This window comes from Patiria miniata, unplaced genomic scaffold (genome assembly GCF_015706575.1).
Source record: "Patiria miniata isolate m_02_andy unplaced genomic scaffold, ASM1570657v1 HiC_scaffold_7, whole genome shotgun sequence".
Classification (NCBI taxonomy): Eukaryota; Metazoa; Echinodermata; class Asteroidea; order Valvatida; family Asterinidae; genus Patiria; species Patiria miniata.
The window spans coordinates 37,056,704-37,068,290 of record NW_024037074.1 but is presented as its reverse complement, the minus strand read 5'-3'; the positions used below and the strand labels follow the sequence as shown (position 1 = coordinate 37,068,290).

The window sequence follows — 11,587 nt, the reverse complement described above, 5'->3', positions numbered from 1 at the left end:
GCACCAGAGCTGCGTTCCACTCAAGCAAAACACTGCCAACGTTCGCGATGTTTTTCTTTGTGCCATCACGGGAAACTGTTGGCAACGTTTGCGTTGTTCGCGTTAAGTGGAACGCACCGCAGGGCTTGGATGGGACCAAGGATCAGACCGAATCTAGGCGCGATACCAATCACTCGATACATTCCCTTCAGCGAAATTCGTTTCGGAATATCAGTATCGCAGCTTACCAGTGCAAGCGGCTGTATAGAGGACTATGCTAATGCATATCGCATTCCACCTGTGATTATGTTAGCAAATTGGGTGTGGGTATATGGAGATATTTCCATATTTTGTGTCAGTTTGTGTGACCGACTTACCTGTCTCGAATTTTCTTACGGGCTCTAGGAACAGATTACCACTAACCAAGAAGCGCATTGAGAACACACTAGGCAACTGAGTGAAGCACTGACAAGGGGTGTACACTTCTTTTCGAAGCATTCTAAGTGCCTCTAGCTCTCCGTATCTGTGACCCAGGTTTGAATCCTACCTAGGCTACGACGGAACTTGAATTTTCCATGGTGCTCATCTCGAATGTGATCACCCGATGTCTGCCCGATGTTCCTTAATAATTATGTTCCCCAATACCGATGTTCCCCAAAATCCTTAGGGTTAGGGTTAAGGTTAGGGAACATCGGTATTGGGGAACATAAGCATGCACCCTTTTTCTCCCACCTCTACAAACTGAACCTTTCTTCGTCGTCGTCTTCTTTCTTCAGGCTATAGAGCTACATTGCCTGGATTTTCTTTTAGAATTAAAACCCTCCATTTTTCAAACCATGAGAAATTCAACACAAATTTACGGAGCTCTATAGGATCCCAACAACATCTGGTATATAATTTATCACGGGATGACAACATCCTCAAAGTACGATGCCGACCTCTTGATGTATTTCATCGCGGCATGACGACATCCCACGTAAGATGTCGACATCCTCCTTTTAGAATGCCGTCATCCCTTGGTAAAATATCTTAGGATGTCGACATCCTACTTTTAGGATGTCGTCAACCCGTTTATCTCAGGATGTCGACATTCCACTTTTAGGATGTCGTCAAACCGTTTATCTCAGGATGTCGACATTCCACTTTTAGGATGTCGTCAACCCGTTTATCTCAGGATGTCGACATTCCACTTTTAAGATGTCGTCAACCCGTTTATCTCAGGATGTCGACATTCCACTTTTAAGATGTCGTCAAACCATTTATCTCAGGATGTCGACATTCCACTTTTAAGATGTCGTCAACCCGTATATCTCAGGATGTCGACATTCCACTTTTAGGATGTCGTCAACCCGTTTATCTCAGGATGTCGACATTCCACTTTTCAGTCGTCACCTTACGTGTAAGATGTCGTAATCCGTGATAAAGGATATCATGATCACAGCATCTTTGATGGCACTTCCAGAGCTCCGAATAAAGAATTTTAACCCCTTTTATACTTTTGGGAAATTTCGTTTAAACTCAGTACCAACAGCCACAAGTGCTCTGTTGAACCCACTCGAACGCCATAATAAACGTAACGTGAACATTAAACACACAAAAAAAATGAGTTTGTGATATCCTTAGCCTTTATTTCATCTATCTCGCCATTCTTGTTGGTTGGCTGACATCACAGAGGCTTTTCTTAATTCATTTACAAAGACGAAGGGCGAGACAATTCACAAGTTGAGTTACATAAACGGCTGGTAACGGAGTCTACGAGACAACGTAACTACAGTCCAGAAAAAGCGATTAAAGACGTAACTTAGTAATAACAATACCATTACGGATAAAATGTACATATTAACTAGTGTTGATACTTAGTATGGCTTAAAGAAACATCGATATATACAGCAGATTTTGTTTGTTTTCCCAAAGTATGTTCATCTTCAGTTACATTAATTGCTAGCAAATCAGTTTTATAGTGAGGTTACTTTATTTACACAACAAAAATGTACACGGTGTGGCAGTTTGAGCTGAGAACAAAAATTGCAACAATTTACAGTCTTCCTTGTTTCGCAAATTTCAGAATAATCAAAAACAGTTTCAATCACCACCAAGGCTTGGTGTTTCGCAATTTTGGTGGAAACACTCGGCAAGAAAAAACAACAATTATTATTTGCATCTTATCCCTCAATATACAACCAAATTAAAAAAAAAAATTACAAATTTAAATTTCATTTAAGCATAATTATCACAATGACGTTCATTATTATTATTACAAAGCATTTTGAAAAGGAAGATCAATGACATGAATATGTTACAATCGTTTTTATACAACCGTGTCTTGTTCATCGAGAAATAACCGATTTGTTTATTATAAGGGAACCGGTATAAAAGAAAAAAAACGAAGAACCAATTACCCGGCCTCTGTTTCGTAAAGTGATTAATTAATATCGGCCACCTGTTAGTTAATTGCACATAAATATGACAATTCCTCAAAATCATTTATCATCGTAACTGCAAAAACCTCGCCGAAATCGGTTGATAAGTTCTAAACCAAAAAGTACCCGAAGTAGACTTTTAAACGCATAATCTGTGTTTGTCGACTTTCCAAACATTTGATAAAGTTATCGATTTTTACATCGGAAAACGGTCGACTGGGGAATTCAGAAAAGGGATGGAGAGTCTCAATAAATAAGCCTGTGTACTGATGACGTCACACTGTGTTTACGTGTGCGCTTTTCTATGGGGCTACGAAACCGTCGTCCCCACTAGGCTCCCATAAGAAAGCACACGTGTAAACAAAACGTGACGTCATCAGTACAGAGGCTTATTAATTTGGTTATTACCAAACGTTGACAAATTCCTGCTAGGCCTTCCCCACACGCCCCCGAACCCGTCGAAGAATTACGGGCTATAAAACCAATCAATTTCCACAAACGAGATCATTAAAAACGAGACTTAAAAGGTGCGTTTATATCAACCCTCAATTCGATCAAAGTTTGATAACGTGTAATGCAACCTATATATGCGGTATTTATGATCGTGTGTCGGAGATACTATACAAAAAATATTATTGTTTAGAACTGATCCAATTGCATTTTTTTTTCAATATAAGCAAAATAAGGTTAAATTACAATTACTTGCTAATCGACTTACTAAGTTGATTGGCACATTCAACTGGAAGCATTTTCGTTCCACAAATTAATTTGCAGATCTCAACATAAATTAGAATTAAAAAAAAAAACCACTTAAGATTAAAAACTTCATTATCTCTCAAAGTTTAACCGACTTTTCTCTTTTTCAGAAAAGACAATTAACAAAGCATGCACACGGACAGCCAAAACAAAAGGGATGAAATTCTACGGTCCACAACCTGAGAATTGCGAATCATGACGAACTAGACAAAGTATGGCGTTCTCAATCGGTTCCGTGCTCAAATTGTTAATTGCCTTTCCATGTGAGACAATCATGCATTAACGAGCGCAACCTAGTTAACAATTAAAAAACAAAAATCTTCAAACTTTTTCAGAGATGCGTGTGTTCACTCTTAAGAATACTTTTCAAAACCTTCACAAACAGGTAATTATTTGTAACAACTTAAACAAAAAAAAGATCATCGAGCTGGGATCTTATTTTAGATTTTGTTTGTTTTAGATTTAGTAGTTGGAATATTATTGTGAGTTGTGATATGCTTTTATTCGCTCTTTGTGACTCGAATGAACCGAAGTCTGAAACTGCAAAACAAAACAAAATCGCCTCGTTACAAAAGCAGGCTTGTAAGCTATTTGCTAGACACTCATTCTAAACTAACCCAAGCTGGCAGTGCAGTCCATCCAACCAAACCTTCCACCCCGCAGGCCTTTTCTCCCAATAGTTTGTTTTGCTGTATTCACTGCCTTCCAAAATCCCACTATCCGACATAAATCCCACCATGACCCATCATTAACTACGAGCTCTGCCCCAAATCCTGCCCCACACTCCCCAAACGCTCCCCATCAATTCTCTCCACAACCCCCACCCTGTCGCCCGTCCCCCTCCCCAGAAAATCTGTCCCATGTCATTAACCCGTCCCCATCTTTCATAGATCAATCAGGAGGCGTCGGTTCAAAACTCATCTTCCCGGTCAGTTTTCTGTATTTTCCCCCAAGGCCTTACAATCACACCTGCTGTAACCCAGTTGCGTGGTTTCCTTTAATTGATTGATGCGGCACACTTGCCCGTTTGAATTATTCGGTTAATTCGCAAAACCTCGGTTTACCCCCTCGGCTCCGTTAATATCTTTTGCAGATTAAAAACGACAACAACACGCTTGTACTATCAGCTCCTATTTGGCGGATTTTGTTTTGTCCTGGGGGGGTTTAAGCGTGACTATGGCGATCTTAATTTCTTTCAATTTTTAGATGATTTTCCGGTCTTCTTTTGTCAATGGAAATGGAGACAGAAATACCGCCTCTTTTTTTGGTAAAACACACATCGTATCAAGCAGCAGAATTATCAAAACTTCATCCCAGATTGTGACTTTGGTAACTCAACAAAAGGCAAAAAATAAGGATCATTTTTTTAAATTTTACTAATCAATACTGTGCATCATACGACTGAATTATGAAGAAAAACAAAATCAAAAACAACCCCCGCCTCCCTCCCAACAAAAAAAAACAGAAAAAGGGCAATCTTTTCGATACTGTTTGACACATTCCTCAGACATTATTTACACACACGAAAATTGAAATATTTGTACACAAAAGGGAAGAATCAATGCAAATTTTTTCAGTGCACTTGTTGAAGAAGATCCTGCAATCCTGTGGCATTTCATTCTACTATCAATCGTCCAATCACAACGTAGTATCAATCATAAACCACAGAGTACAGCCAATCACAGGAGAGAACATCCCCCGGGCAGTGTTCCCCCCACGTTTGACGCTTCACAGAATTTGAAATCAGTTTCCAAATCTTTCTGACCAAAATCCTCATTTTTTTTTCCGTCCTAGATATCAACAGATCCATCAGATTGTGGTTTTAGCGTCACCCTCCAAGTACAAAAAAAAAAACTGTTTTGGTGTTATCCTAAATCTGTTTGCCTTTCTGGGCAAAATAATACAATCCCTTGAGGAGTTTATAATACTATCTTTGCGAGTTGTACTATTGACATTAAAAAAATACTCATACAAAGGCTTTCAATGCATAAATAAAAATCTCCCATCTGCATGTAACTCCCCTGATTGGAAAATGCTCAGAAATAATCAGAGAGTGGTCAATCATGCAAAACAGCACAGAAAATTGGCACAATTTGTGGGGTAAGCTTATACAAGTCATAGCACAGGGGGCAGACACCCCTTTACAAAACTGAGTCGCCCGGGAAAAAAAAGATGCCAATCTTTGACGATTAGAGTACTTGTCTTCATTCGGAAGGCTTCCCCCAAGGGATTGAGTCTTAACTTGTCAAAGGGGAAGGTTTCTGCCTACACCTTTCGGTACAAACACCTGATCAGAAATCTCTCTCTTGCTTGCTGTGTCTTCTTAATACGGAGGAATTGTATTGCAATTTCTTCTGGGCATGTGAGCCGCTATGAGCCCGACACGAAATGAACAAGATACAGCCAAAAGACCAAAAGATGACCAATGCATAATAAAGCGCATCACTTCTTATTTTTTTTTTTCACAGTTTGAATCTTGCCGTTGGCGGCATGTGCCGTTTGGTGCTCAAGAGATTTATCATAAGCCTCAGTCCCTATACCCTTGGAACAAATGAGAAGCTCGTTCCTCCGTCTGCCATAAACATGACATCCTTGTCCATCAAACCTCAATTTATCTCCAATTCATGGAAATGCAACTTCGATCATCATAAAAAGCTTTTAAAAACGACAACTAATAAGGGAACACCGCACTGAAAATATTATCCTCAAATCTGTCAAAGACTGTTCCTCGAGGGCCTGAGCTTTTTGTATTTCACCCAAAATTGTAACAACCCCGTTTTAGAAGAGAAGTTTAATACCATGACAAACAAAGGCAAGGTTTTGTTTCGAAGTGTTCATTCAAAGAGTTTGGTTGCTACAGCATCAAGTCGCCGAACGCCTTCCTGCACATCTGGACGGCCAGCGGAGGCGGCTTGTCGTCATTGATGAGCAGCTTGCCAAAAGGCCCGTTCTCTTTCTCCAGTTTGTAGAATGCCTGGCGGTACTGCTGGTCAAAAGCATCTGTCGGAAACAACGCGAGAAGAAAAGAGAGAGGAGTCAAGATCAATCAGGGAAGCGACGTCATTTGGAAAGAGGTGAGGAGGAAAAATACAGAATGACATCCTGTGTATTTTATGATCTGCCTGGGACTTGTCACCGTGAATTTTGCACACGATTTTCATCAGGACAACGTGAGAAGTGCTTTTCCCTTCTTTTCCCTTTTTAACATTTTTTGTTGTTGATATAACAAAGTGTGTTCTGTATCTGACATGCACTTTCTTAAGAAAATTAAATTCCTGTAAAGGTACGAGTGAATACAATCAGCACTGAACAGATTCAGGCCTTTTCCCTCCATTTCTTGTTCAAATTTGTCTTCTAAGATCTTTAAAAATATTTCCCCAATGCCATAAAACAAACAGAAAGCATCAAAAGAGATTACCATCAATTTTTTCGTTATTAAAGTTGAATTCCAAGCCAAATCCATACAAAACTTTTTTCATATTTTTAACAAAAGAAAATCTCTCTTTTCGATACTGGGCAAAAAATGGTTCAAATTCAAAACGGGGCATTCTAAAGTAATTCCAATGAGCCTATGGCTTACATTTTCTCCCCCTCCTCCCCTCCCCTCCCCCCCCCCCAAACAAAATTACGAATTCTTAATCTCATTCTTTCTTCTTATTAATCTTTAAAATCAATTGCATACATGTACATCAGTCCTTCTGATTTGAGGCGTGCGATCGCACCCCCACGCCATCGCACGCCTAAAAGCTTCCCGAGAAGTGCGAATAATTGCACGCCTGAATCCCTCAGTACCGCACACCTCGGCATACATTTACAGCATAATTATACTTCTGTGAGCTCTTGAAATGGAACCAAGATGAACATTATAAAGAAAGGACTAGATTGTTCAGTACCAGTTTGGACCACAGAATCACACGCCTAGAAAAATCACACGCCTAGAAAAATCACACGCCTAGAAAAATCACACGCCTAGAAAAATCAAGGTGTGTCTTTTTCTACACGCCTGTGGTTTTCAAATCAGAAGGACTGGTACATTAACGAAACCATCTTTAGTAACCTGCTGTCCACGGCAATGGCTAGAGCTAATTAATGCAAAACACTATCAAGTCTTGACGCAATTGGGCATTCACAACAAAACACGTACACAACCTCGGAAGGCTACCAGTGTCATCACTGTGTGACAGCCTCGACAACAAAAAAAGCCTGTCACTTCACGTCACCCTCGAACAATGATGCGTTGCAAGGCAACCAAGATGAAAGCTTCAACCAAGACGTAAGCTTTAAATGCGTCATCAAGGCAACAAGGTTGACAGAGGTGTAAATTTCTGGTATTTAAATAAACGTTTCACGATAATTGAGCACAGCGTTGTTCTTCTCAAGTTGCTCTTTTTTTTTAAATTAGCACTTCGACAGGTTTTGGTAAAAGCCTCGTTTCGATACGGTGTGAAAACTCTTAGCTTTTGAGGTAAATGTTGATTACTGCAAGACTTGACAATTCAAACCACTGATAGTCATTTCATTTCCAAGCATACTCATAGGTATAAATAAGAACATAGGAAATAGAAAGTTACATGAGTTATTTTGCATATCAGGATGAGCCCCCTCCCCTGCCCAACCCCCCCCCCCCCCCCCCCAACAAAACCACACACAAAAAACCTCAGAAAAACACAGAACTTATTAAATGTAGCAGATGTCCAGGATATTTCAATAATTGATTGTCATGGCGCCCTCAATTTTTTTACAAGATAAATTTCTTTTAGAATCTCTTGATGGATACATCAACTTTTTCTGTTCTTCCCCCTCCAAACCACAATTTTAGTCAAATTAAAAAAAAAAAATCAAACTGTTCACTCCCCAAGGAGCCGAGATAGATAATTTATGGTTTAACGGGCAGGTGTTGTAATGATGTAGCAACTTGTGCGCAAACAGTGGCAGATATTTATACGTGATTAATAGAACTTAAGAATAACATTATTACCAAGACTGTGTTTTGAACAAATACAAGAAGACATGTTTGCTTACCTTGATCGATGTTTTCCCGGCCCATAGCCACAAAGGACAGGAAGAGAAGCTCCCTGTAGATACTGCGCCGGCCCGCGGTGTTGTCGCCGAGCTTCTTGAGTTCTTCCAGCAGGAGAACAATGGGCTGATAGACGTTGTTGTAGCGGATGTACTTGACCAGTTGCACCATGAACCTACCTCGCGAAAATACATAGGGAGAAAAACGGGGTTTAGAAAAACGTTTCAAATTTGGTTCTGCCATTCAAGGATATTCAGCATTGAATACTCTGACAGCCTACAGGAAAAATTCAAAAGCTTACTCAGGTGGAACTTGAAGCCATGATCTCCTGTTTAACTTTGACCACTTGCCAGGGTCATCAACAGGTATTTCGTAAGATGTAAAACTGTGGAACTTAAGGTGGGGATTTTACAGGTTCATCACACCGTGATGCATCCAACATATACCAGAGTTGACTGATAGTAAAATGTCTGATTAAACTTATTGCTGTTTGGATAGTTTCAGAGGGCTGTTAAGCAAAAATCTGCGATCTTGTTACGAGATATAATTTTAAGCCAAATTCCATGGAGCTGTGACGAACAGAAACTTGCAAGGAACAGAAAATATTTGCCTAAAGATCCATTCCCCGTGCTATTTTCGAGTTTCATCCCGAAAAAGCCATTACAAAACTTATTCACTTTTGAATGAGACATCGACCCCCAAAAAAACGGCCCATGTTTACTAATTGAATTATTACTTTGCAATTTCGAATTATTGGCTTCCAGACAATAATTCCCGCTTTCGCAGGGAAGGCTGGTTCCCGCCCCACAATTAGTTTCGATAATGTAAGGACCGGGAGCCAGTCTGCTCGCAGAGCGGATGTTTGTGCCCTCTTTTCCCAGACGTTTGCGGACGTTCACACAAGGGAAGAAGGAGGCTTTCTCTTGTTAGCAGAAAACATACTAGTTGAAAATTTATAAATAAAAATAAAATCAAATTTATTGAAGAGCTCGCGTTTTTATACAAGTTTTACTTGGCCTGGTTCTCAGCTTATTTTATTAGTATGCATGTATATTTAAAGTCAGTTTTTTTTCCAACGATGGCCGGCCGACCATCGTTGAAAATTGATACAAAAAATTCTACTTTTCTTGTAAATGACAGCACACTAGGTGCCATGATTTCACAGGATGCTTGAGACTATTATTCACATACAGTCAAGTAAGGCTTTTCATAATTATTTGGAATTTTTGTTTTTTATGTTTGCAAATGTTGTATATTACCTTTAAAATAAACCCTCCCTACTTCACATATCACTCTGCCTGCAATAGAGTCATGATCATACATGTACATTTTCTTATCCACACATTTCACTCAGGTGAGTGAGATTTATGGCTGTCCGGCTTCATAAAATTTGCGCATAGTGACATGAAGCGAGACAGATTTTGTCAGTTTGAAAGGAAACTAATTATTTAATTTGGAGAGTGATATTAGCTGTCAGCTTTGTTTGTTTTGAGCCCACCCGCAGGAGCAATTATGTCTGATCTGGGTGCCGTTACCATAGTATCATGTTTATCTTCTTCTTTTTTCTCCCTTCCTCCCATGTTGCCGACGGCATCATAAACGCACAAAAGATTTGTATAAATAGAATTATCCAAAGTCATTTTTGATCTTCACTACAGGTGCACCAAAATAAATGAAGCTGACAGTGAATCTTAATGCTGAAAAACTGAAGAAGAAAAAAGGTTTTTGTTAACCCTCCTTTTGTTTGATCAGTTACAGACAATCAACAATTCAATCCTGCTCCCTGCCATGCCTTTTACACAGGCTAGTCGGATCATATTTCTTGTAGGCACTGTGACAGTCAAATTCCATCAACAGACAAAAGCAGGTGACTGGTAGGCACAGCTGGCTTATCAATCTCCTACAGTCAAAGCATAGCTATATCAGGCTTCATAACAATCACAGCCAGTCAATCCCGCTTTATGAAGGCAGGGAGCATCCAACTGTTAAAAACAGTCACTTGATTTATTTTGACTGTGCTGCTGGGCTGGCCTTGTTGAAATTGCCGGCCAGGGAGGGAGGCTTAGAAGTTGGATCAATTAATGACGACATCAAAGAGTGGACCGACCGAACTTTGTGTGAGCGTACCCAGAGGGCACAGGAAAGGGTTCGTTGGTGGTCCACTACAGTCACCCTCAGTTTTGAAGACGGCAGCAATGAATGAATGAAGTATGAGATCAATAATATGCAAATAGATTAGTAGAACTTTATGTAGCAGATTTGGAAAGGACCGGCATAGTTTGTAAATTCCTTTTGTCAAGTGATTAGGCTGTATGATCGTTGCTGAACCTGAACCACCTACTGTTCTCTGACTGACTGACTAAACTGATGAGTTACTGAGTATAGACCATACGACAAAAACTGCATGTAAACGGGAAAATACAACATTTCCAAACATCAAAAAATAAAACCACCAATTTATTTTGAAATACCTTGCTGGACTGTTAGTGAATGACAGTCTAAAGCATCCTGTAAAATCAGGACACCTGATAAACTGTAATTTTCAAGAAAAGTTGTATTTTCGTATCAATTTCCAATGCTGGTCGGCCAACCAGCGTTGGAAAATACTGGCCTTTTTTCAAATACTGGCCGAATTGACCATATTTAGTTAGTCCGAATTTGTTTGCAATCGATTAAACACCTAGGAAAGGGTACAAGCCAGCTAGACTGGTTCCTGGACCTTACAATTCCCCAACATCTATAAATTGCTCCGTTTCATCTTACCAGACTACAGGAAAATGATTGTTTTTCTTGGTTTTTACAGCACTACGAACAGACGAACCCAAAACGTCCAAAAAAGCAGTGTAACAATATTTGCTATACATTACCAACCCCCCAAATCCATCCATTTCTGAAAATTACAGCAAAAGCAAATGATGTATATTCCCTTTAATGTCAAAGTGATGCAAACTTGCAGCAAATGCTTCCCTTCCTGCAATGAATGTAGTATCTCTTGAAATATGAATGGTTTAAAAGTGCTGACATATTCCGTTTAATGTGGGCCAAATAATGCGCACAAGATGCTGAAATGTGCCTGTCGGCATGATGTCACGGGACAAATGATCTGTAAAATGTCCTAAACTGAGCTCGACGAGGGAAGCCTAATCTTGTTTAAATCGTAAAACTTCTGCCTATGGGCACTCCAATGTTTCACAGTAAAAACAGTGTGTAGAAAACTGTGTGTACGGTACACATCAATAATAGTCTCGACCTAAGTGTAGCATTTTCAATCTTGCTTATCCGTGACTGTAGGCAATGCAGATTTTTTAACACCGGGCAGGGTTCCATGATGTGATGGATCCACAAGGAATTGAACACGGAAGACTCATAATAAATCTGTACAGTGTAAATGTACATGTAGCTCGCGGGCAGT

At 39.7% G+C, this 11,587-nt stretch overlaps 1 protein-coding gene across 1 annotated transcript in view; it reads right to left on the bottom strand.

Annotated features, from left to right (window-relative positions):
• Positions 1–1,582: 1,582 nt before the first annotated feature.
• LOC119744270 (C-myc promoter-binding protein-like) overlaps positions 1,583–11,587 on the bottom strand; it is an 88,654-nt gene continuing 78,649 nt past the window's right edge. Inside the window, exons 29-30 of the mRNA XM_038220131.1 lie at positions 8,178–8,350; positions 1,583–6,155 (exon numbers count right to left, since the gene is read on the bottom strand). Coding sequence (XP_038076059.1) covers positions 6,010–6,155; positions 8,178–8,350 — 319 coding nt within the window. The 3' untranslated portion in view covers positions 1,583–6,009. The remainder of the gene's footprint in view (positions 6,156–8,177; positions 8,351–11,587) is intronic.